General features: G+C 40.6%; 2 protein-coding genes across 2 annotated transcripts; one reads left to right on the top strand and one right to left on the bottom strand.

Moving 5' to 3' along the window:
- Window positions 1-7,450: 7,450 nt before the first annotated feature.
- On the top strand, window positions 7,451-17,439 carry gdf3 (growth differentiation factor 3). Its single transcript, XM_020461332.2, has 2 exons — window positions 7,451-8,143; window positions 16,472-17,439. Exons 1-2 carry the CDS (start codon window positions 7,867-7,869, stop codon window positions 17,332-17,334), a joined length of 1,140 nt encoding a protein of 379 aa, XP_020316921.1. The 5' UTR covers window positions 7,451-7,866; the 3' UTR covers window positions 17,335-17,439.
- Window positions 17,440-20,628: 3,189 nt separating this feature from the next.
- On the bottom strand, window positions 20,629-22,442 carry LOC116357750 (trace amine-associated receptor 6-like). Its single transcript, XM_031806283.1, has one exon. It carries the CDS (start codon window positions 22,382-22,384, stop codon window positions 21,422-21,424), a length of 963 nt encoding a protein of 320 aa, XP_031662143.1. The 5' UTR covers window positions 22,385-22,442; the 3' UTR covers window positions 20,629-21,421.
- Window positions 22,443-25,845: the final 3,403 nt, after the last annotated feature.

Here is a 25,845-nt window from a genome sequence, read left to right as displayed (position 1 = left end):
ATATTCTATGATTACATTTCTCTAAAACAGGTTATACGCTACAAGTGCACCACCAAGTCAGAACAGCAGTAGGTGAAATTAAAAGGGGGAAAATAGACCAGATTATTAGGGTGAGGCACATGGGCTACTAAACAGCTTACTACACAACATACACTTAGTATTACTTTCTTAGCTACAGTATACATATCTCCCTGGCATATTACATCATTTATGCAGCAGCGTACAATACATTTTTGGACTCGCTTGCTCCCTTGCTGTGCTGTGCTCACTTGAACAGGAAGGTGAAGCGGCAGTCCTTCGTGGGCAAAGTTTGTCATCAGACTTTGTCATCAAAGTCTGGCATTCTCTGGATGTATGGTGCTTTCAAGACAACTGGGAACTCTGGAAAAAAAAACGAGGTTGAATCATGATGACGTCAGTGATCTTCAGGTTGTAGCTCTAGAAAGAGGCCCGAGTTCCCGACTTACAACTGTGCGTTGGATGACCGTTCAAAAGTATTTTCCCAGTCAGAGCTAGTTTTTTCCTGAATTCCAAGTTGTCTTGAACTCATTGAAGTCAGATTTCCCAGTTCCGAGTTAACACTTGTTTTAAGCATGGAGAAATTATGCTGGATTGACAGCATGGCCAGTGTTGAATGTTGAATGTTTATCATTTTATCATAAGCTTGGAAAAGAGACCCTTAAACTTAGAATGGCTACCACACACCCACTCCACTGAATAGCAGGCTAGTGATTGCACTGCAATGCTTGCAGTTAACCACTGATTCCTTCCACACCACTCATTGTTGAATTTGTGATTTCCAACTTGTTGTGTAATGTTTATGTCCAATGGCCGATGAGCACCGATACGTTTTATCTATAATTTCCCTTCATTATTTGTCTTCATATGGCAAGGATTAAAAAGGATTTGCCAGTAGCTTGTCGACTTGATTCAAAATGGTGACTGCTAGCCTGCAAGCTAAGATTTTGAGAGTATGATGTCCAATCAAAGCTACTGTGGATATACTGTGATTTTATGTAATTTTATCTGTGCCAATGACCTTGAGCCTTCTTGGATGGGCACTTCTAATGTAACTCTATGGTTGGACACAAGGAGCTTGAATTTTCTAGCTCTACCCTTAGATTTATCAGTGACATAGTGTCCCCATGAGTGACAGAACACTGAGCCAATCACGGCGCAACTAGAGAACATTACCAACCCCTACGCTCCGTATTTTCTGCTGGCTGCCCCACCATCACAGAAAGCACTGAGCTGACAGAAACACCTGCATTTTGGAGCTGCCTTACTCAAGAAAGCAAAACAAGAGACCATGTTTGAATACGGCTTCATTAACTCAATGATTTTCATTTTTTTTGTACATTGTTTGCAAACGAATATGTGACATGCCAAAATAACAAAAAATGTGGGGCTCAGAGCCCCACCTGCCCTGAATGACGGGTCGCCACTGCTGTCTATGCCACTACTGCCACTACTACTGTCTGTATTGCTGACGATATACATTGTACTGTCTGTGTCCATATTATGTCAAGTTACCAGCATCACCAACCTCCAGACACCAGTGACTTCAAAAAAACTTATTTTTTTAAATATTATTTTTCATTTGTGGTAATATTTTCTCTCTTCTCAACACGTCTTCATTGTCTGAATTTTAATATATTTGATGCTTATTTACTGCATTTAAAAAATATACAATTTCAAAACTCAAATGCTGTTTGGAGAACAGCAAAAACAAGCCAAAATTACCCATTTTCACCATGGCTGCTGTAGCTTCATTCACGTCAGTGCACCTACAAACACAGTGTCCATTGTCCGATTACTTTAATGAGTAACAGAGTTAGTATCTGGTGTGGCCACCAGCTGCACTAAGTACAGAGTAGCGTGTTCCCTTTTTTTTATTGGGTAAATATTACCGTTATTTTGTCAAACAACGCGTGTGTTACTTTGACTCATATCTTCAGCTTGTTTCCTCATTCAGTTCTCGAGTGAGTGGAGAAAGACTGTCTGGAGAAAAGTCATGAAAGCTGCTGTCCATAGAAATGTACAGAGAGTGCGCACCTCTGATGTTTGCCATGGTTCACTCCTGTGATAGGATAGAGGGCTTTCCAGTCCAGTGGCAAGTGTGCTCTCCTATACATTTTTTGTAGATTAGTTTCGATGTTTATTTAGTCACATGCACAGGGTCACAGAAGTAGTTGCAGTGTACAGTGAAATTCTTAATAACCTTTTTAGGGCTAGGCATTCCCCTAGCGGGACAACTTCCCGGGAAACTGGAGGGAACGCAAATCAAATATATAATCATAAAAATTATGGATATTAAACATTTAGGTACATATAAGTGTCTTATATCGGTTAAAAGCTTAAATTCTTGTTAATCTAACTGCACTGTCCGATTTACAGTAGCCATGCGATTGTTTGAGGACAGCACCCCAGATCAAAATATTTTTACACCGGTAAAGGTTTCATAAATTCACAAATGGAGATTAAATATTCACTTACTTTTTTGAAAATCTTCTACACCTGCATTGCTTACTGTTTGGGGTTTTAGGCTGGGTTTTGGTACAGCACTTTGAGATATCAGCTGATGTAAGAAGGGCTTTATAAATAAATGTGATTTGATTAATGTCAAGATCCTCAGAGATTCATTTGGATAGAGATAGCAGAAATACAATTGTTTTCGTTCTGTCATAATGATAGAAACTCCAGAAAAGCGGGCATAATTGAGGTAGGCTAACTTGAAGGTAACTTTTGTAGATTTTAGGCAAATGCTCTTTATCTGTGAGATAGGGCCTCATTAGCATATCTTGTCTACGCAGTCTCGCACCTAGGTGTCGATAGAAACCATCCGGGATGCCAATCAATCAGCGCCAATGATCAATCACACATTGGCACGCAGGGACTGTTAAATTCACAAGCAAATGTGGGACAGTCAGAGAAAGAATATAGGCTTGTCTTACCCTGTTTGTAAAACAATTAAGTAACATCTAAATGTAATTGTGAACTGTATAGCCTGAAAACATGGTTAAAACTATCCTTTAAATAAAATGGATGGGCATGTATGAATGTGAGTGGTTAAGCTACATTTCTAAAGCCACATCCCTCGGTTGTTTTCCTAAAAGTTGCCAGATTGACAGAGGGAATGTCTGTTTTTTCTTAAAAACAAAATATGAAATGAGTCATCGTGCTACATGGGCCTTCACAATCCACACTGGAACTTGTTTGATATTTTACAGATATTTTACCATTTTGTTTTTTTTTAACACAATTACATCTGGAGTTCTTTCACTCCTGTTGTTTTAGAGCCAGAATTGACCAATGAAAAGGGAAACGAGGGGGACAAGGTCAGAGAGAATTTGGTTTGTTTATGCAGCTAAAGGCCGATATTGACTGTGACCTTCCAAATACTGTCAATTGAAACCTAGGTCCTACTTCTAGAGCCCTAATGTAGTTTTATTTTTTAATATTTTTTTTGTCTGTCCTCTGCAGGTAGGCTGGTGTCAGGCTGGAGCGGCAGCTGCCACGGCTGTGTGGAGAAATACATGTTCTTCAACATGTCTGTGCTGCAGCCCGTGGAGCAGCTCTCTCTGGCACAGCTGAAAATCAAGTTCCAGTGGGACATGTTCCGCACACCAAGGTTCCTCCTGGGCCCACAGGCGCTCAGCGTGTCCCTGTACAAGGTGTTGCGTGCGACCCTGAGGGGAGCGAGCCACGAGGCCCACCGCAGGCTGGTGCTGTCCCAGTCGGTGCAGCTGGAACCAGAGGCCAGATCCCTCACCCTGGACCTCACAGCACTGGCATAAACCGGGTCATAACTACGGCCTGGTGCTGGAGCTGCAGCCACACCCCATCCACACCCAGGCGACGGACATCTTCATGTCCCAGAACCTGGTTAACGCCGTCCCGTTAGGGCCGACCGTAACCCTCCCAGAGTTCCATGCCTCCTTGGTGGTTGTATCCCTGAATCCACTCCAGTGCTGCTCTCGGCAGAGGAGGAGCGGCGTCTACCAGCCGGTTACACCCAGCAACGTGTGTGAGCCGGGCCGCCTTTACATCGACTTCAAGGACATGGGCTACCAAAAGGAAGATGCCATGCTCATCTGCGTGAAAGTGCCATAGGCATGCAGCAAGGAGGCATGAGGACTGCAGATGTGGCCAGGAAAATACAGGGAGACAGGATAGACAGCTGATCTTCCTCGCAGTGGCACATTATTCCATTTCTGATTAGTCACATGTCTGTGGAACTTGTTCAGTTTATGGCTCAGTTGTTGAATCTTGTTATGTTCATACAAATATTTACACATGTTAAGTTTGCTGAAAATAAACGCAGTTGACAGTGAGAGGACGTCCTTTTTTCGCTGAGTTTATATATTTTTGTGTGGACTTTTGCATGTTATTTTGCATTAATACGTGTTATATCAGTTTGCAAACATTGTAAAAAATATATATCATTGAGTTAATAAAACACCATACAAACATGGTCATTTTTTTTGTTTTCTTGAGTAAGGCAGTTCCAAAATGCAGGTGTTTCAGGCTAGCCCAGTGCTTTCTGTGGTGGTGGTGGGGTTAGCCAGCAGAAGATACGGAGCATTGTGCCATGATTGGCTCATTGTTCTGTCACTCATGGGGACAGTATGTCACTGCCAAATCTAAGGGTAGAACTTGAAAATTCTAGCCCCTTGGGTGCTGCCATAGTTACATTAGAAGTGCCCATCTAAGAAGGCTCAAGGTCATTGGCCACAGTTAAAATGTCAATTCACATTTTATCTACAGTAGCTTTGATTGGACTGATCATGTCAACATTATACTTTCAAAATCTTAGCTAAGAGTCATCATAAATCATGTCGACAATCTACTGGCAAATCCTTTTTGATCCTTGTCATATGAATATAAATTATAGATAAAACATATCGGCCATTGGACGTAAACATTGCATAAGTTGGAAGTCGCAAATTCAACAATTAGTGGTTTGGAAGGAATCAGCGACAGTGGCTAACTTCCAGCATTGGAAAGCAATCACTAGCCTGCTATTCAATCACAGCTTTATGTAGGCCGTTTGTGGGCACCATTTGTCACTGTTATAGTGCAATTAATGTATTGTTTAGTGTTGTTGCTTTGCTGGAATGCATCCAACTTTTATTTATTTTTTATTTCCAACCAAGATTTTCATGCTAAAATCAACACTGGTCTCTTCTCAGTTTGGCAGAGGCACACTTTTCACCTTAAACCGAAAGTTCAGATTTTAAATTAACTTTATAAAAGAGACTTACTTATCTGTCATATACAGATGTAGGATCTTCATTTGATCACTCTTTCATTGCTGAGAATTTCCCTTCCCAGCAGGAAATGCATACTTGTAGTGTATTCAAGGAGTCTAAAGTTTGTAATTTACACTTTAAAATGTAAGAATTGATTTGCCCTACAAAAAAAATGTCCATTAATTGTAATCCACATAAATCATATGTCTTGTTGCTGCATGCTCATTTTCCTGCTGTAGCAAACTGGCTCAAATTAAGATCCTACATTTGTAAAGTCAAGTTATCCCTGTCACAGATTTTGGATTACCCTGCCATCCTCTGGCCACTGCACATACTGAAAGCAATCCCCCTCCTCTCTGTTTCACTGCAGTAAACAAAACCAATTTGTCTTTACTCCAGCATTTTGGATTTGAGATCAACATTTTAATATCAGGCAACATTATAGAATGTCACCTTTTATTGAAAATTAAATATTAAGTATTCACACCCCTGAGTCAATACTTAGAATCACCTTTGGCAGTGTTTACAGCTGTGAGTCCTTCTGGATAACTCTTTAAGAGATTTGCACACATTGAATTTACAATATTTGCACATGATTCTTTTTTACAACTCTTCAAACTCTTCAAGTTGGTTGTTGATCATTGCTAGACAGCCATCTTCAAGTCTTACCATAGAATTTTAAGTAGATTTAAGGCAAAACTGTAACAAGGTCACTCAGGAACATTCAATGTCCTCTTGTTAAGCAACTCCAGTGTAGATTTGGCCTTGTGTATTAGGTTATTGTCCTGCTGAAAGGTTAATTTGTCTCCCAGTGTCTGTTGGAAAGCAGACAACCAGGTTTCCACAAGGATTTTTCCTGTGTATAGATCTATTCTTATCCTGGAAAACTCCCTATTCCTTGCTGATGACAAGCCTACTCATAACATGATGCATCCACCACCATGCACCACCAATCACTCAAATTTGGGCACAACATTTGAGAGAAATAAGCTTTTGGAAAAATTTCAGCTCATGAAACATGGGACCAATACTTTACATGTTGCGTTTGTATTTTTTGTTCAGTATATAACTATTTCAAGTAACTAATCCTAAAACTTTACATACCCTATTAGCTATACAATTAGCCATTACACATGAACTCAGAACCGGGATTAAAAACTATAATTGAACACGTACAGATGGATCTGTTAGCAGAAAATGTATTTTATTAATTAACAAAAAGTAAACAAATACATTTGCTTTACAGAACTTCTTTTGTTGTTGCATTTTTACAGCAAATCTCCTGCAATTCTACACACAATATATCTGAGTGAGAGTGACTAACAAAATCATGGGGGCCCACTGGAGGTCATGATTACTTCAAGTTTAGTTTAGATAGCTGGCTAGACTAATTTACCAATCTAAAAGTGTTTTACTGACATTGGGCTAATTGAGTGTCTGTCAGTGAGTGACATATAACAAGAGGAAAACTGCTGATGCACAATCAAGTTTCTAAATTGCATCCTGTTCATTTTACTATTCAAACTCTGAACAGTCATTTGAGTCCCTAAATATTTCTATATACAATATATATATATACAATATATATACAGTATTGTATATATATACAATATATACATATACAATAAACTACAGCGTGTATTTCTATATACAATACATATACGATATATATATACAATATATATACAATATATATGTATATATACAATATATACAATATATATATATATATACAATAAACTACAGCATGTATTTCTATATACAATATATATATATATACAATATATACAATATATATATATACAATATATACAATATATACAATATATATATATACAATATATACAATATATATATATATATATATAAATAAAATAGAAATACTAATATATAGCTATGGCCCTGCTGGAGATAACATATCCATCACTGTTGCTAAAATTTCACACATTTGTAGGGAGTTAAATAACACATCTCTGTTGATAATAAGTGGTTTGTTTGGTCTATGACCAGTTTCTGTCTGACCCAGAGGAGGCAGCCATTGCCATGGCCCTTGTTAACTGATCCAGGAAATCATCATCAATGAACCAGTGATATTGCTAGTGAAATTGGATTGGACAGCACATCTAAAATATTGATTGCCATTGGCTCCCTGATCCCAATTTGGGAAACCTGGCATCATCACAGTGGAAAGAAGCACCTCTAGTGTCCCTAGAAATATGCCACATTACATCTGGAGACAGTTAATGTCAAGATCCTCAGAGATTAATTTGGATAGAGATAGCAGAAATACAATTGTTTTCGTTCTGTCATAATGATAGAAACTCAAGAAAAGCGGGCATAATTGAGGTAGGCTAACTTGAAGGTAACTTTTGCAGATTTTCGGCAAATGCTCTTTATCTGTGAGATAGGTCCTCATTAGCATATATTGTCTACGCAGTCTCGCACCTAGGTGTCGATAGAAACCATCCGGGATGCCAATCAATCAGCGACAATGATCAATCACACATTGGCACGCAGGGACTTAAATTCACAAGCAGACATAGAAAGAAAAGCTAAACACACGCTGTAGGTTAGGCTAGTTTGTTTGTAGCAAAGCCTAGGTCAAACGTGAAGAATGGAGACTTTGGTTATTTTAGCCCTAGCTATTTTATCCATTAGTGCGTCTGCTTTAGGAAATGGAGAAGATTTGAAGACTCAGGAGCGCTTGTTTTTAAATTCGTTGGGCCTCTCCGCTCGGCCAAAGCCGTCAACACACCGCCGCGTTCCCTCCGTGTTGTGGAGGATGTTCAAACGTACCAGCACCCGGGAGAACGACACCCACGAAAGAGACCCGTGCATGGTGTCTGAGTATGGAGTTCGCGGAAACATTGTTCGATTTGTGCAGGACCAAGGTGAGCTTTATTCCTATGTCTCTCCTTCCATAATGCGGCTCCCCCATAGTTCTGTGTGGTTAAAAGGGTCACTCTGCGATTGTTACGTTCATTTTTAAAATTGTACTTTTAAATTAACGATATAAAGGCTACTCATTGATTATTTATGTCATATAACTGATACATAATGCCCCATGCGTTTAGTTCAACGTTTGTACCCTCTAAAAACCCAAAATATGAATTTGTCTTACCCTGTTTGTAAAACAATTAAGTAACCATTTAAATGTAATTGTGAACTGCATTTCCTGAACATGGTTAACTATCCTTTTGATATAATGGATGGGCCTTCATGGCGTCTGTATGAATGTGAGTGGTTAGGTTACATTTCTACAGCCACATCTCTCCGTTGTTTACCGTGCCACTCTTTAGGTAAACACTTATTGTTGGGAAGGCAGATTGCCCCTTTAAGATCAGTGGATGACAGAGGGAACGAAAATATTATCAGAATTACAATGTGAGATCAATTCATTATTGAGTTACATAGCTATACACAATCCATTTTCGAACATGTTTGTTATTTAAGAATACCTTCACTCACGTTGTTTTGGGGCCAAAATTAACCGAGGTAAAGACAGTTTCAGGTTGAATATTCGACGGATTTTCGCCTGTAGTTTTCCTTACGTTCACCAACAGCAGTTAGGTACCGTCAACATAGTGACAAATCAAATATTTCAATAACTCTTTAACCATTACTCCTTTAAACTGGGTGTAGCTGACCCGATTGCATAGACACATTGCACATGTTGTGATTTATTGACATTTTTGAATGTCAGTAGTTCATTGGTCATGTGACCTAGTGACTTCAAACAAGGTTCAGAATATCCACTGACAACCCTTCTATATTGCACACCGTTTAGTTTGTCCAATTTCATCTCACATGATTTTCCATGAATTTTTCAAACCTCATGGAACTTTCAATAGCTCCTTCGTCATGTGACCTACTGACTCCAAACAAGGTTCGGAATGTCCACTCAGTGCCCCTACACATTGCACACCCTTTAGTTTGTCCATTTTCATCTCGCATGAATTAACATTAACTTTTCTACATTTAAAATGTCATTTAGCTCCTTGGTCTTGTGACCTACCGACTTCAAACATGGTGCAGAATGTACACTGACTACCCTAATGTGAAATCACGTGGTGTAACACATTTTTCAGTTTAAAATTTCAATAGCTCCTTGGTCATGTCCATTACACACCTAAGAAGCGTGCAGTGAATATACACCCATGTTGCATAACCTCTAGTCATGTCTCTTCTATATTGTTGTATATTAGTTTGACAATTAGGGGGTTCAGTCCCGTGTTAACCCTTTTCTTTAATATTTATCTATAATAATTGGTAGTTATAAGTACTTATTTTCCATGGTTTTTATTTTTCTGCAGTATTTAACAGCGGTACACAATAGGAGAGAGACAGATAATATCTCCTTTTGTTGTTAATATCAAACATAAAGGGAAAAGTATGAGAGTCATGCTATTTATTACTGGTCCAATGCAGGGATGGAGAGTGAGCTAGTGAGGTAGGCTGCAGTGGGTTTGCTGGTCAGTACATATACTGAACATGTAACCACAGTAATGGTGGCCAGTAAATCAATGAATAAAAATGTAATATTGACAAATTAAACAGAAATTGTTTAATCTTTTCCAACATGTCAACAGACACTTTCAAAAAAGTATGAAACATTTCAGTGTTAACTTTCTCTTTATCCCTGGTTGATGTACATGTCAGAGCCTCTTCAGTGTGGATATAGCATACATTTTCAACAACAGACTGTACTTCCTGTTTATGTTCTTTACTCTGTTGAACTCTTTTGTCTTCATTCCTCCGCGCAGCACATGGAACCACCATTGGCAAAACATTCAACCTAAAACCAAACAAAGTGTAACACGTTATAAATCATATCAATGCAGAATGACGAATTAGCCGTCCATTGTATTATATCATAAATTGTCTGTCAAAAGATTTTAAATAAAGTTACCAACCCAGTCAGTCTTTGGGCCACATCCAGGTTCTTTATCAGTGGCACACATGAAGCAGTTGTTGGCTTTGTTTGAACTCTGAAATCATAGGCATGAACTGAACACATGGCAGTCCCACACAACTACATAAAAATAAAGAATTTACATTTACTTTGAATTAAATGTCATTACATACCAGACATTTTTTGTTGTTGTATATCCTCAGCCATTTATTTTCGCAGTTCGCTCCATGTGTTTTTGAAGGTTCCATATCAATTTGGGAGGGGATGTTGGGGAAGTTCTGTGTAACTTCCTTGGCCATCTTCACCAAAAAATAAAATGGGTTAAAAGAAACTCTCTGTCACACAACAGCTAACCATTCATTATTGAAAATATAACTATCAAGCCTACATTACAAAGACCCAGCAGCTGAAGGTGTCCTGCAGTTATTTCCCCTCCTTTCCACTTTATGTCCACCCAGTTGTCTTTTCCATGGCAGGATCTTCTCATTTTGAAATATTCCCTTTTTTTTTATGTGAACATAATGGAAGTCTGATTAGCTATAGGCAAATTTGTATTCTGTTTTCCTTATCACTATAATTTAGTAGTAGAGGAAATTTCATTTATGCCCCATTCTCTCTCTATATATATATATATATATATATACATACAGCCTAAATTATAGGCACTGAACCATTTACAGGACAATGATAAAAGTAGCATATAGGATCCAACCCTATCAGAGTGAATAAATGTAGAGCGTTTTGTAGACTTTAAGAAAAAAATATTAAGTGAAAGTTATCAGTATGTGCTTAAAGAAAGTCCTATCACAAATGACAGTGCCCACCAAATCTATGACAATCGAGAATGGATTGTAAGCGCCAAAGTGTGTTTGTCAAAATAATATCTGAAAATGTCAGTTGTTGAACATAAATTGCTATTGCAGATATACGTTTTATGGTATATGTAGTTGAGGGATTTTCCATGTACCAACACTACATGTAGGACGGACATAAGACATTCCCACATACAGTATTTTTTTAATTTAACCAGGTAGGCCAGTTGAACAAGTTCTCATTTACAACTGCGACCTGGCCAAGATAAAGTGTAGCAGTTCGACACATACAACAACAGTTACACATGGAGTAAACAAACGTACAGTCAATAACACAATAGAAAAGTGTGTGTGTGCTCGCAAATGAAGTAAGATTAGGGAGTAAGGCAATAAATAAATAGGCAGTAGTGGTGAAATAATTACAATTTCGCAAATAAACACTGGAGTGATGAATGTGCAAGTAGAGATACTGGGGTGCAAAGGCGCAAAAAAAAAAAATATATATATGGGGGTGAGGTAGGTAGTTGGGCTATTTTACAGATGGGATATGTACAGTGATCTGTAAGCTGCTCTGCTAGCTGATGCTTAAAGATAGTGAGGGAGATATGAGTCTCCAGCTTCAGTGATTTTTGACATTTGTTCCAGTCATTGGCAGCAGAGAACTGGAAGGAAAGGTGGCCAAAAGAGGAATTGGTTTTGGGGGTGTCCAGTGGAATACACCTGCTGGAGCGCGTGCTGCTATGGTGACACGTGAGCTGAGATAAGGCGGAGCTTTACCTAGCAAGTACTTATAGATGACCTGGAGCCAGTGGGTTTAGCGACAAACATGAAGCGAGGGCCATTCAACGAGAACATACAGGTCGCAGTGGTGGGGTATAATATGGGGCTTTGGTGACCAAACGGATGGCACTGTGATAGACTGCATCCAAATTGCTGAGTAGAGTGTTAGAGGCTATTTTGTAAATGAGATCGCTAAAGTCAAGGATCGGTAGGATAGTCAGTTTTACGAGGGTATGTTTGGCAGCATGAGTGAAGGATGCTTTGTTGCGAAATCGGAAGCTGATTTAATTTTAGATTGGAGATGCCTAATGAGTCTTGAAGGAGAGTTTAGTCTAACCAGACACCTAGGTAGTTGTCCACATATTCTGAGTGCGGGCAGCGATCGGTTGAAGAGCATGCATTTAAATCAAATGTATTTATATAGCCCTTCGTACATCAGCTGATATCTCAAAGTGCTGTACAGAAACCCAGCCTAAAACCCCAAACAGCAAGCAATGCAGGTGTAGAAGCACGGTGGCTAGGAAAAACTCCCTAGAAAGGCCAAAACCTAGGAAGAAACCTAGAGAGCAACCAGGCTATGTGGGGTGGCCAGTCCTCTTCTGGCTGTGCCGGGTGGAGATTATAACAGAACATGGCCAAGATGTTCAAATGTTCATAAATGACCAGCATGGTCGAATAATAATAATAAGGCAGAACAGTTGAAACTGGAGCAGCAGCACTGCCAGGTGGACTGGGGACAGCAAGGAGTCATCATGTCAGTCAGTCCTGGGGCATGGTCCTAGGGCTCAGGTCCTCCGAGAGAGAAAGAGAGAATTAGAGAACGCACACTTAGATTCACACAGGACACCGAATAGGACAGGAGAGGTACTACAGATATTACAAACTGACCCTAGCCCCCCGACATATAAACTACTGCAGCATAAATACTGGAGGCTGAGTCAGTAGAGGTCAGGAGACACTGTGGCCCCATCTGAGGACACCCCCAGACAGGGCCAAACAGGAAGGATATAACCCCACCCACTTTGCCAAAGCACAGCCCCCACACCACTAGAGGGATATCTTCAACCACCAATTTACCATCCTGAGACAAGGCTGAGTATAGCCCACAAAGATCTCCGCCATGGCACAACAACCCAATTTAGTTTTTCTTGCTTTTAAGAGCAGTTGGAGGCCACGGAAGGAGAGTTGTATGGCATTGATGTTTACAGAGAAAAGTCTGCCTGAGGATTTAACCCTGTGGCACCCCCAGAGACTGCCAGAGGTCCGGACTACAGGCCCTCCGATTTGACACACTGAACTCTATCAGAGAAGTAGTTGGTGAACCATGCAAGGCAGTCATTTGAGAAACCAAGGCTGTCGAGTCTGCCAATAAGAATGTGGTGATTGACAGAGTCGAAAGCCTTGGCCAGGTCGATGAAGACGGCTGCACAGTGTTGTCTTTTGTCGATGGCGATTATGATATTGTTTAGGACCTTGAGCATGGCTGAGGTGCACCCATGATCAGCTCGGAAACCAGATTGCATAGAGGAGAAGGTAGGGTGAGATTCAAAATGGTTGATCTGTTAACTTGGCTTTCGAAGATCTTAGAAAGGCAGGGTAGGATAGATATAGGTCTGTAGCAGTTTGGGTCTGGAGTGACTCACTTTGAGGAGAGGGATGACTGCGGCAGCTTTCCAATCTTTGGGAATCTCAGACAATACGAAAGAGGTTGAACAGGCTAGTAATAGGGGTTGCAACAATTGCAGTGGGTAATTTTAGAAAGAGATGTTCCAGATTGGCTAGCCCGGAGAAATGGTTATTGAAATTCTTGATAATCGTAGATTTATTGGTGGGAAGTTTCCTAGTCTCAGTGCAGTGGGTAGCTGGGATGAGGTGCTCTTATTCTCCATGGATTTTAGTGTCCCAGAACATTTTAGAGTTTGTGCTACAGGATGCAAATTTTTGTTTGAAAAAGCTTGTCTTTCCTTTCGTATCTGCCTGTGTAAATTAGTTCCTAACTTCCCTGAACAGTTGCTTATCGCGGGGGATATTCGATGCTAATGCAGAACGCCACAGGATGTTTTTGTGCTGGTCAAGGGCAGACAGGTCTGGAGTGAACCACGGGCTAGATCTGTTCCTGGTTCTACATTTTATGAATGGGGCGTAGTTATTTGAGATGACGAGGAAAGCACTTTTAAATAATAACCAGGCATCCTCTACTGACAGAATAAGGTCAGTATCTTTCCCAGATACCAGGGTCATTTCGATTAGGAAGGCCTGATCGCTGAAGCGTTTTAGGGAGCGTTTGACAGTGATGAGGGGTGGTCGTTTGACCGCATATCCCAGTTTAGCATATCCCAGTTTAGCATATCCCAGTTTAGGTCACCTAACAGTACAAACTCTGAAGATAAATGGGGGGGCAATTAATTCACATATGGTGTCCAGGGCACAGCTGGGGGCTGAAGGGGGTCTATAACAAGCGGCAACAGTGAGAGACTTATTTCTGGAAAGGTGGATTTTTGAAAGTAGAAGCTCGACCTGTTTGGGCACAGACCTGGATAGCATGACAGAACTCAGCAGGCAGTCTCTGCAGTAGATTGGGCACAGACCTGGATAGCATGACAGAACTCTGCAGGCTGTCTCTGCAGTAGATTGGGCACAGGCCTAGGTAGCATGACAGAACTCTGCAGGCTGTCTCTGCGGCAGATTGCAAATCCACCCCCTTTGGTAGTTCTGTCTTGGTGGAAAATGTATACACACAGTCATTTTTCAGCTCTGATTTTACCACTCAGAATCCAGAATGGATAGGACAATGGGGCCAGCACAGGATGGAATACACCCTTAAAACAATCTACTTTTTGATCTTCCTGACCTTTTTATCTGGTAAACTGCCGCTGTGTGTCAAGAAAAGAGACCCAATTAGGGGTTTGTGTACTACAGTAAAAAAAAGTCTGGTTTAGATTAAAAAACGATTGCCTGTGTCCCCGTTCACAGGGGCAGGAGAGACTAGTCCGTGGTAGAACTGAGTTGGCACTTTATTGGCCCAAAGACCCACAAGGTTGAGGTTACTCATGGACAGTAATCAGTAAAAAAACAAAAAAATGGATTGATGCATTGTCCTCTAACTGTCCAACAATAGGATCCAACGTGTTAGGAAATATTTTCTCCCATAAATAAAGGAGGATGTCTCCTCATACCTCTGTCACTTTGGTCATACTGCCAGACTGTGCACCACAGAGCCAATCAGGAGAGAATACATACAGGTCAACGGTGCCAATTGAAAGTCAAGGGGTGTGTCTGTGCCTTTTTTTTTGATTACTCTCTCTATACAGAGAACCCCTGTGGTTCAAGTCAAGAGTTACCCTTCCCCTTTCAGTCTGCTCTGCACATGTCTGAAAGTGACAGAGCCAGCAGCCAACAGTTTTTCACAGTATTTCATAAAAAATTATTACACTTATGAATGTATGTATTAGATCCAATGGAATTAATATGACCTGAATTTGAATGCAGCGTGTTCCGATTCCTCCTTTCTCTTTCTGTCCCGCAGGGTCAACCAAAAACACTTGGCCTGATGGTTCATGCAGATACTGAGGAAGCAATATAGAAATGTATTGATTCATTAAATGATTTTACTATGAAATGACCCATATCACAACCCTCATACCTCTTCACAAAAATGTACCTAAATCAATTTTGGAAAAAGGATTTTACTCACAAAATGTTCCAGTTAGAAATAGTAGGCAATGCATCATAACTACTTTCATCAGAAAAACAAACCCTCAAATGCACTATTGCATTTTGTAAGTTGTCTGCAGGTAGCTTGTGGTGAATGCACTCAAATATCAGGTTCTGTAAACTGTGTTCTAATACTCAACGCAGAAGGATTTGTCTTAATGTACAGTATATGAAAGTGATGCTATGAAAAGGATTCTTTCACGTTATCAAGCTCACTCGGACTGACAAATCACTGCCTATTACTGTGATTAAAAAGAGCATATGAAACATTATTTTTCATGAGGCCTACCTGTGCCCTTCCTTTTAAGCACCTCTGTTCGAACACCTCTCCTGTCCTTGATCCAAACCACATACAGCCAATTGCGGATCTTTTCAGTGTCCATGTGAAAGATCATTATTGCGAGGCTGCAACATTTTGTTAACTCCAAACATATATATATTTTTTTTAAACACGCATGTAAAATGAAGGTCTGCGACGCTTACAGATTTAAGCAGGAGATGAAAGTAGACCGAGTGTGCGATATGAAGGTATAGCCAGTGGACATTCTGAACCTTTGTGGTCAGTAGGTCACATGACTTAGGAGCAATTTAAATTTGAATGTAAAAGAAGTTTGTACTTTGTCGACGCTCCCTAACTAATTCAACTAGGAATACAAAATGCTGCTCACATTTCCACATGTTTATTAGCTTTGGAAAGTGAATTAATGTGAAAATAAGACCTGTGCAATGTTTCCAACATCATGGCACTTATGTGGAGTCTGGCTCAAGTGGTATGAAAGCCATTGAGGCTTGAAAGTGTGAATATCTGTCAAATATCCAACTTGAAACTGTCTACCTCGGTAAAATAAACGAGGGGGACAAAGTATAAGAATTTGCTTTGTTTATTGTCTATAGCCTTAACAGTGCTAATAAAGTTGTCAATTGAAACCTAGGTCCTACGTCTTGAGTGTAGACCTAATGTCCTTTAAAAAATGTTTTTTTTTTTTGTCTGTCCTCTGCAGGTAGGCTGGTGTCAGGCTGGAGCGGCAGCTGCCACGGCTGTGTGGAGAAATACATGTTCTTCAACATGTCTGTGCTGCAGCCCGTGGAGCAGCTCTCTCTGGCGCAGCTGGAAATCAAGTTCCAGTGGGACATGTTCCGCACACCAAGGTTCCTCCTGGGCCCACAGGCGCTCAGCGTGTCCCTGTACAAGGTGTTGCGTGCGACCCTGAGGGGAGCGAGCCACGAGGCCCACCGCAGGCTGGTGCTGTCCCAGTCGGTGCAGCTGGAACCAGAGGCCGGATCCCTGACCTTGGACCTCACAGCACTGGCACAGAACTGGCGTAAACCGGGTCATAACTACGGCCTGGTGCTGGAGCTGCAGTTACACCCTGTCCACACCCAGGCGACGGACATCTTCATGTCCCAGAACCTGGTTAACGCCATCCCGTTAGGACCGACCGTAACCCTCCCAGAGTTCCATGCCTCCTTGGTGGTTGTATCCCTGAATCCACTCCAGTGCCGCTCTCGGCAGAGGAGGAGCGCCGTCTACCTGCCGGTTACACCCAGCAACGTGTGTAAGCCGCGCCGCCTCTACATTGAATTCAAGGATGTGGGCTGGCAGGACTGGATCATTGCTCCGCAGGGCTACCTTGCCAACTACTGCCACGGAGAGTGCCCGTTCCCACTGAGCGAGAGCCTGAACGGCACTAACCATGCCATCCTGCAGACTCTGGTGCACTCCCTGGACCCCCACGGCACACCCCAGCCCTGCTGCGTACCCATCCGCCTGTCACCTGTATCCATGCTCTACTACGACAACAACGACAACGTAGTCCTACGTCATTACCAGGACATGGTGGTGGATGAGTGTGGCTGCAGATGAAATGCATTCGGTGTGATGGCTGGTTGGTGGTGTGGGTTGTAGAGAAGTTTGAATTGTTGTTTTTAACATTTTTACCCGTAATAAAACGCTTATTCATTGATTCTACTGTTATGAAAAGGCTTTGGTATTATTCTGACAAATTATCTATTTTCAGTTTGGCAGAGGCACATTTTCACCAAACGCAAAGTCCAGATATAAATTGACTTTATAGAGGAGTCCTACTTCTGTCATATACTGATGTAGGATCTTAATTTGATCACGCTTTTGTTGCTGAATTTCCACAGACTTGATTTGCTAATGAAAAAATATATCAACCCCAACAATTTATTTTCTTGTTATCCACGTAATTCATGTCTTGTTGCTACATGATTAGCTTCTCCCGAGTCCGTAGGGGAGTTGCAGCGACGGAACAATACTATAACTACCAATTGGGAACAAAAGTGGTAAAAGTACAATGAAATAAAATGTCTCTTGACTCAAACTAGCTTTTTGGATTTGAGCTTAACATTTTCATATGAGGCAATGGTATAGAATTGAATTTGTGTATTTTTTAAATACATTTGTCTTACCATTTAAAGACTATGAATCAAGTAAAGATCTCAATTGAGGTTTGTCCATTTTATGATTGTTTTATGACCCCATCTAGCGTTTCATATTTGTGCAAATCTTTCTAAAACAGTAAATGGGACACAATTCAATGGATATCAATCAACGAAGAGGTAAGACTTATCTGTACTGGATGCAGATGACTGAACTGCTCACTTTTGTGTCTGTTTTGCAGGTATACAGACAAGGCGTTACAAAGGTATGTTATGCAGATCGCATTTACCATTCAATCCACCGATGTCGCATCTGCGGTGGAAGGCGGCAGAGCTACAGCGGTTTTTGTCAGACCAAGAGACATTCCGAAAATCTGTATTTTCACGACAATGTCTGGAGCGTCTCTTCTATGCCCACAAGCTTCACGGGCCTTGTCTGAAGTTGGTACCACCGATGGGAAAACTTCTGTCTGTAGCATCCGAACGGTTTGGACTACAAACTAATATGACCACACCGTCGACTCTCACAAACTCCTACATGTTGGTTGTTTTGTATGATGCCCTCAAGACTCACGAAACCTCAAGGTAACCCCGTACCAGTTTTTAAAAATGAAGGGAAGTATGGAAATACTTTAGTGCCAACAAATAGATATAGGACAGACAATTCAACAGATACTTCCTTTTGAAATATCTGTTTTTACCATGTATACAGTGCGTTGGGAAAGTATTCAGACCCCTTTAGCTTTTCCACATTTTGTTACATTACAGCTTTATTCTAAAATTGATTTTTTTTTTAAATGGCTAAATGATCCATAGTATGACCATCTTAAAACAATTCCGTGTCTCAGCTTAGAATCTTTGGAGGGTTCATCCTAGAACCCTCTATGTACAGTTCCACCAGCCTTATTACCCCTTAATTAGTCCTGATAGCTCTGGCGCAGGTTCTCAGACTGGGTCTAAATTTCACCTTCCAACAGAACAACGACCCTAACACACAGCCAAGACAACGCAGGATTGGCTTCGGGACAAGTCTCAATGTTTTTGTGGCTCGGATTTAAACCCGATCGAAGATTTCTGGAGAGACCTGAAAATAGCTGTGCAGCGACGCTCCCCAGCCAACCTGACAGAGCTTGAGAGGATCTGCAGAGAAGAATGGGCCAAACTCCCCAAATATAGGTGTGCCAAGCTTGTAGCGTCATACCCTGGAATCACTGGCAAATGTGCTTCAACAAGGTACTGAGTAAAGGATCTGAATTCTTATGACTCTCCAGAGAGTTGTGTGGTCTGCCCAATGATCATCAAGGACATCAACCACCCGAGCCACGCCCTGTTCACCCCGCTGTCATCCAGAAGGCGAGGTCAGTACAGGTGCATCAAAGCTGGCACTCAAGGCCCTCAGACTGTTAAATAGCCAGCACAAGCAGACTACCACCCAGTTATTCAACCCTTAGAGTATGCTGCCCTATGTACATAGACAAGGAATCACTGGTCACTTTAATAATGGACCACTAGTCAATTTCATGTTTACATACTGCTTTACTCATCTCATATGTATTTTGTCAATACCACTCAGACATTGCTTATCAAAATATATTTTTTAAATAAATTATTTTACTTTTATGTGTGTGTATTGTGAATTGTTAGATACTACTGAACTGTTGGAACAAAAGGATTTCACTAACATCAGCTGCACTACACCCGCAATAACATCAGCTGAATATTTGTATGTGGCCAATAAAATATGATTTTGATTTTGTAGTGTATTAAAAGGTAGTAACCCTTTAAATGTAATGTTCAGTTAAATGATGTATTTAGATATTGGTTCCATTACCCTGTAAACAGTCTCTGAACTGCTCTTAGTCTGTGCCACTCTGACATTGCTCATCCTTATATTCTTAATTCCAGTCCTTTACTTAGATTTGTGTGTATTAGGTATTTGTTAAATTGTTAGATATTACTTCACTGTCAGAACTTAGGTGCATAAACCTCTCACTACATCTGCAATAACATCGAATAAACAAAAGTTTTTGACAAGTAACATTTTTATTTCTACTGAGTGACTGCAATCAGTCACTGCCAAGAAACAAGAATGTTATAATTTCAGACAAACACGTTACTTCCTTCAGCACACTATTAGGACAGTGTGTTTTTGGAATAAAATGTTCAATATATTTCCTTTATCATCCTCTGTGTTGTGTGCTTATTGTTTAACCATTGATATGTTCTAGGTCATTTTGAAACTTTAAGGAGCATCAGGAACTGCTAGAATATCTACCATGAGCATGTTCATCTTTTTGTGATAAATTACACTGGTCACTGTTCAAAACATTTATAAAGAATAGTCTTCACTTTAGGGAAAAACTACTTTACTGAGTATTAAATGGTTAAAATATTTATTTCACATCTTTGGAATGATCTTATGAATCATTGTGTACTATAAACGTTGTTTATAATTATGTGAATTACCAGTTTACTTAAATATCAGATTAATTACATAAATTATGAATAAACAATTTACTGATCCATTATACATTATTTTTTGTGACACCCACTCTTTATTCATTCAGAGTAAACCGCATCTGAGAGAGCTGCTCTGGTGTGAGCCCTGACTTGGCAGCAGTGATGTAGTGAGAGTAGAGGTATCCTACATAATTCTGAGTATACTGCAAGAGAAGCACAATGAGATAAAATGAATTGAACTCCCAAGCGCCCCCCCCCCCCCCCTCCCTCATATTCACACACAGATTCACGCATCCCTGCACTTTACCTACACCTTACATTATGATACTTTACATACACCTTACATTATGATACTTTACATACACCTCACATTATGATACTTCCACACCTCATTCCCTTTTCTTTGTTTAAAGTTAATCGTTTTGTTTACAATAAAGAACCTCTTTGATTGGCTTATACCTGTTCGTGTCCCCTCATTTGTGCCACAGGCTATGAGCCGGTCTGTGACAATACCCAGTATGTTGAGTTTGAAGTGTCTGCTGTGGTCTCCTGCACTGTTGTGTTGAATAATTCATGTATATACTGTAGTAGTTATTTATAAATGTCAGAATACCTAGCTGAATAACATTTTGTAAATGTGGCCTTAATATTAAATGGTGAGCAAACTGGAAATTCCTTGTTCATTTGAACTTTACTTTACTTGATGAAGACGTGTCACAATTGAGCCACTAGAGGGAGATGTTAAACAACATACAGAATGACTCATGACGTCCTCAGAATGTACTATTAGAACACTTACATACTATTTATCATTAACATGGAACAACCACAGCCTTAGGTATTTGGAGAACACAATCCACAATGACTACAATGTATTTTATAAAACAAGCTTATTCCTTCATATGCCTTCTCCAAGGCATTCCATTCCAATCCAGACAAAACATTCAGTATCAACACCACATGTATCAATCATGACAACACTGAGATAAGTCATGTCGGTGTATTGTAACATGAAATAATTACAACAAATGTTGAACAAAACTATATCAAACCTATGTTTGCCGAACTAGTGAATCATATTATAGGAACTATAAATGTCTTATCTTCAAAGTTAATATAAGTTTAGCTGTCACTTTGAACCATGGATAAAAGAAAGCATAAATGATTGGATTAATTAAGGAATTAACAAATGCCAGATAACTGGTGAAATATGATATTAAATGATCACCTATAACAGAAAAAACAAAGTAAATGAATAGAGATGGAATCCAAGAAAGGAGATAGGTGAAAACAACAATACCTAGAGTTTTTGCTGCTTTTCTCTCAGACTTATTTGCATGTACAGTTTGAACACCAGACTCACTGGCAGCCTCTTTTGAAAACACCTTTCTGGCCTGTGATCTGGCCACCACAAAGATGTTCATATAAAGTGTTATAATAATAGAGCACGGGACAACCATTATAAAAACAATGTAAATTATATTAACCCATGTTATTCCTTCAACAATAACACATTCTGTTAAACACCTACTGGGTGTCTGCACATTTACAAAGTTTTGTATAATAACAGCATCGTATAGGATACAACAACACCAGGTAATGGATATACAACAGATAGTTCCTGTTATTGTTATTTTAGAGTGGTACAATAAGGGATCACACACAGCAACATAGCGGTCAATAGATATCAAGACCAAATTGCCAAGCGATAAAGTAGTACATAAAAAAGTAATGTAGAATTGAAACACACAGAAATATTCCCCAAAACCCCAGCATGGTTCCATTATTGTTAAAGTCGCTACTGGTATCACAATCAGTCCCACCAGGAGATCTGACACAGCCAGAGAGAGGATGAGCAGGTTGGTTGGAGTGTGGAGCTGCTTGAAGTGAGAGATGGAGATGATCACCAGTACGTTCAAAAATACTGTAACTGCTGAAATCAATGAGAAGAAGATGTACAGTGTTATGTAGATAGATGTCGATAGAAAAGCCTTTCTGCAAGAAGAGTTTCTGTCCTGAAAACAGTATTGAACATCTTCATGTTTCTCCATTTGTAATAAAAAGTAAAAATGCTGAGGTCCTGCTCCTGCTTGGTCCTGTGTGTGACCCTGTCAGGTCCACCTTCTGACAAACTCTGAGCTCTGCCTCTCTATTTATCCCTGATTTACTGATAGACACTCCCCTCCCCAGCTTATCTCTGCAAACACACACACACGCGCGCGTGCGCATGTGAGCACAGAATTGAACAAACGGTTGGATAAACAAATCAGTTGTGAAAGCATGATGTAATGTATGACAGGATTGGATGTTTCTGTGCCCACCTAGCCTGTCCTTCAACCTTACTGATGGTTAGAGATGAAAGAAAGGGAACATTTACTCAACCTAGCATTTTAATGGGGAAACATGTTATGAGTGATGTTTTGGTCACTCAAAGGCTATTTTTCAATGGAAATATGATACATGTGCAGACTAACTGGTTTAGGTGATGTCAGTGCTCAGTTTGGACCATATTCCACAACCTCAGGAGAGATGATGGCCCACCACATGTCAGCTGGTCAGTGTGTAGGAAAGTTCACAGTAGGGAAGTTGATGAGATAGCATAAGTTTATGGTGTACATGCTAATAGCAAATCAAAATAGTGGCATTCCATAGGAACGTTCCATAGACTATAAAAATGTTGATCTGAACTGAATTATGAAGTTGATGCTGCCCTAAAAGGCAAAACGTATCTATGAATTTGATCTGTTTCAACGGCCAGGTATATTATCTGATTAATGTGGTACTCGTTTCCTGACACAGGAACAAGCCATTTGATCCGAATATATAATGGTGTATCAGAAAGTACTGTATAGACAGAAAAATAAGTCAGATTTTGCGGTAAAATAAATTACGTAGTCACTGCTTTTTGCCTTTGTAGGGCCTTATGGGGTATGCACTTTAGCGCATGCATTCAAATGAATAGTGGCATTACATATGAACATTCCATAGACGTTTAGAAATGTCCATCTGAACTGAATTATGAACTATACTTATTTAAGTTGAGGGAAACTTTGTCTCAGTTAGATCATTGGAACATCAGACATCAGTACAACAACACTGTATTCTGACCCAATCACCCAGTAATGTTGTGTTCCTTTTCTGGTGTGTTGTTTTCTCTGATTTAAACAGCAAAAGACTAAATGTAATTTCCATTTCATTTGGTTGTATCAATTATCTCCAACGCACTTCTAAAAGAACATTTCACACAAAAAATAACAACTCTTTAGGAATAATTCACGATTAGCCATTTAATCAAGTTAGATCTTCTCAACTGTCAGACCCTGATCTGTTTCACCTGTCTTTGTGATTGTCTCCACCCCCCTTTAGGTGTCGCCCATCTTCTCCATTATCCCCTGTGTATTTATACCTGTGTTCTCTGTTTGTCTGTTGCCAGTTCGTCTTGTTTGTCAACCAGATATTTTGCTTCAGCTCTTGCTTTTCCCAGTCTCTCTTTTTCTCGCCCTCCTGGTTTTGACCTTTGCCTGTCCTGCCTCTCTGCCTGCCTGCCGACCTGTGCCTTGCCCACCTCTGGTTTACTGACCCCTGCCTGCCTTGACCTGTATATTGTCTGCCCCTGTTGGATTATTAAACCATTGTTAATTCGACATCGTCTGCATCTGGGTCTTACCTTCGTACCTGATATCGACAGCTTCACCGGTAGCCCCCAGACCCTGGGCACAAGGACTATCTATAATAAAGTCGAACTACTGTATTGTAACACTAAACATACCTTGCACAAAATCCTCTGATTGTGTGAATGTCATTTGTGGGGCATTAATATTTATGACCTAATTTGTTAACACATTATTTTAATGTTCAGTAATAAACCAGTTGTAAGGCATTTACAGTGTTTTATATGTAAACCATTTACTAACCATTTACTTTATTAAATATGTTTGCAGTCCCTAATCTAAAGTGAGAGCTATTTGTACTTTGAAACAATTAATCAATGTTTTGAGTGACCTGTGTAATTTCTCACAATAAGAAGAGATTTAAGGTGTGATAATGGACTAGAACATATCAATGGTTGTAACGTATACACTTGGACTCTGGTGGTACGCCCCGGGTGGTACTATCACTACTCTCACTACCACTATGCCAGGTGTGTGCAATGTGGGTTGCCAGGACTGTTGGTTAGCGGGAGTAGGCGTGACAGTGTTAAAAGAATAATTACACAATAATTAAGGAAATATATCTAACATTTAATTCACAAATACTATTATTTGTCAACTATTTGTAAAGACGTGAGGAAGTGTTATATTGCAAATATTTAGCTAATGTTGTAACGTTGCATAATGATAGGAGACAGGCGCAGGAATACGAAATAGGTGGGTTTTTATTTCTCTACCCAAAATAGTGTACGTCATGGACTTGATGGGGATGAAGCCCAAAACAAACATATACATATATATAATTATAACACAGGGCTGTAACCCAAACAAAGAGTGAGGTGTACACCACTAATAACTACACGGGACGAGACCCGTAATAACAAGTGCAAACTAACACGGTAACAAGCAAGCCAATACAACAGAGCACAGGTTCTCACAAGACCAACGGACATGGAACAATAATCAACAAGGGCAATGGGGAACAGAGGGCACATATCTATACATTCATATCAGGGGGAATGGGAACCAGGTGTATGTAATGAGACAAAACAGTATGTGGTTGGTGGCAATGATCCATTTGATGATGTAGACCTCCGGAACGGGTGAACGGAATGAGCAGCAGTACCAGGAGAGCCAGACCGGGTCTCCTGGAGAGAAACCAGGCGCCTCACTGCAGTGGCGGTTGGCCTGTTCCTTGTGCTGACGCACGGCCTGCTGGAGACCAGTGTGCACAGCGTTCCAGATTTCCTCAGCATGCCGAAACCACTCTTCCACGCTGGGTCCTCCGTCTGACTCGGATGCCAAGGTGCCTGGGCTGGCTGATATCCCAACACACACTTGAAAGGAGTGAGTTTAGTGAAGGAATGGTGAATGGAATTCTGCTTGTACTCAGCCCAAGGTAGAAAATCTGCCCACTCCCCCAGCCGGTCCTGACAGTACACCTCAGGAACATGCCCACTTCTTGATTGACCCTCTCCACCCACCCATTTGCTTGAAGACAGTACCCGGAGGTGAGACTGACCGTGACCCCCAGGCGTTCCATGAACCCCTTCCATACGCGTGAGGTGAACTGAGGGCACGGTCTGACACAATGTCCTCTGGGATCCCGTAGTGCCCGAAGATTGTGAGTTAAAAGAGCCTCCGCGGTTTGCATGGCCGACGGGAGCCAAGGCAGTGGAAGGAGGCGCAAGCTTTGGGATACATGTCCACAATGATGAGAATGGTGGTGTTCCACTGGGCGGGGGGAAGGTCAATGACAAAGTCCACCGATTAATGTGTACACCGAGGAACTTAAAACTTTCCACCTTCTCCACTACTGTCCAGAAACGCGTGTAAGCCCCGCCGCCTCTACATCGACTTCA

The sequence above is a fragment of the Oncorhynchus kisutch genome, linkage group LG26 (assembly GCF_002021735.2).
Source record: "Oncorhynchus kisutch isolate 150728-3 linkage group LG26, Okis_V2, whole genome shotgun sequence".
Lineage (NCBI taxonomy): Eukaryota > Metazoa > Chordata > Actinopteri > Salmoniformes > Salmonidae > Oncorhynchus > Oncorhynchus kisutch.
This window is presented reverse-complemented; position numbering and strand designations above follow the sequence as displayed.

Excerpts from the sequence above, each read along its gene's own strand:
- gdf3 (XM_020461332.2), top strand. The coding sequence starts at position 7,867 with ATGGAGACTTTGGTTATTTTAGCCCTAGCTATTTTATCCATTAGTGCG. Across the intron at positions 8,144-16,471 it reads TCGATTTGTGCAGGACCAAG|GTAGGCTGGTGTCAGGCTGG; the intron begins GTGAGCTTTATT and ends TGTCCTCTGCAG.
- LOC116357750 (XM_031806283.1), bottom strand. The coding sequence starts at position 22,384 with ATGGAGAAACATGAAGATGTTCAATACTGTTTTCAGGACAGAAACTCT.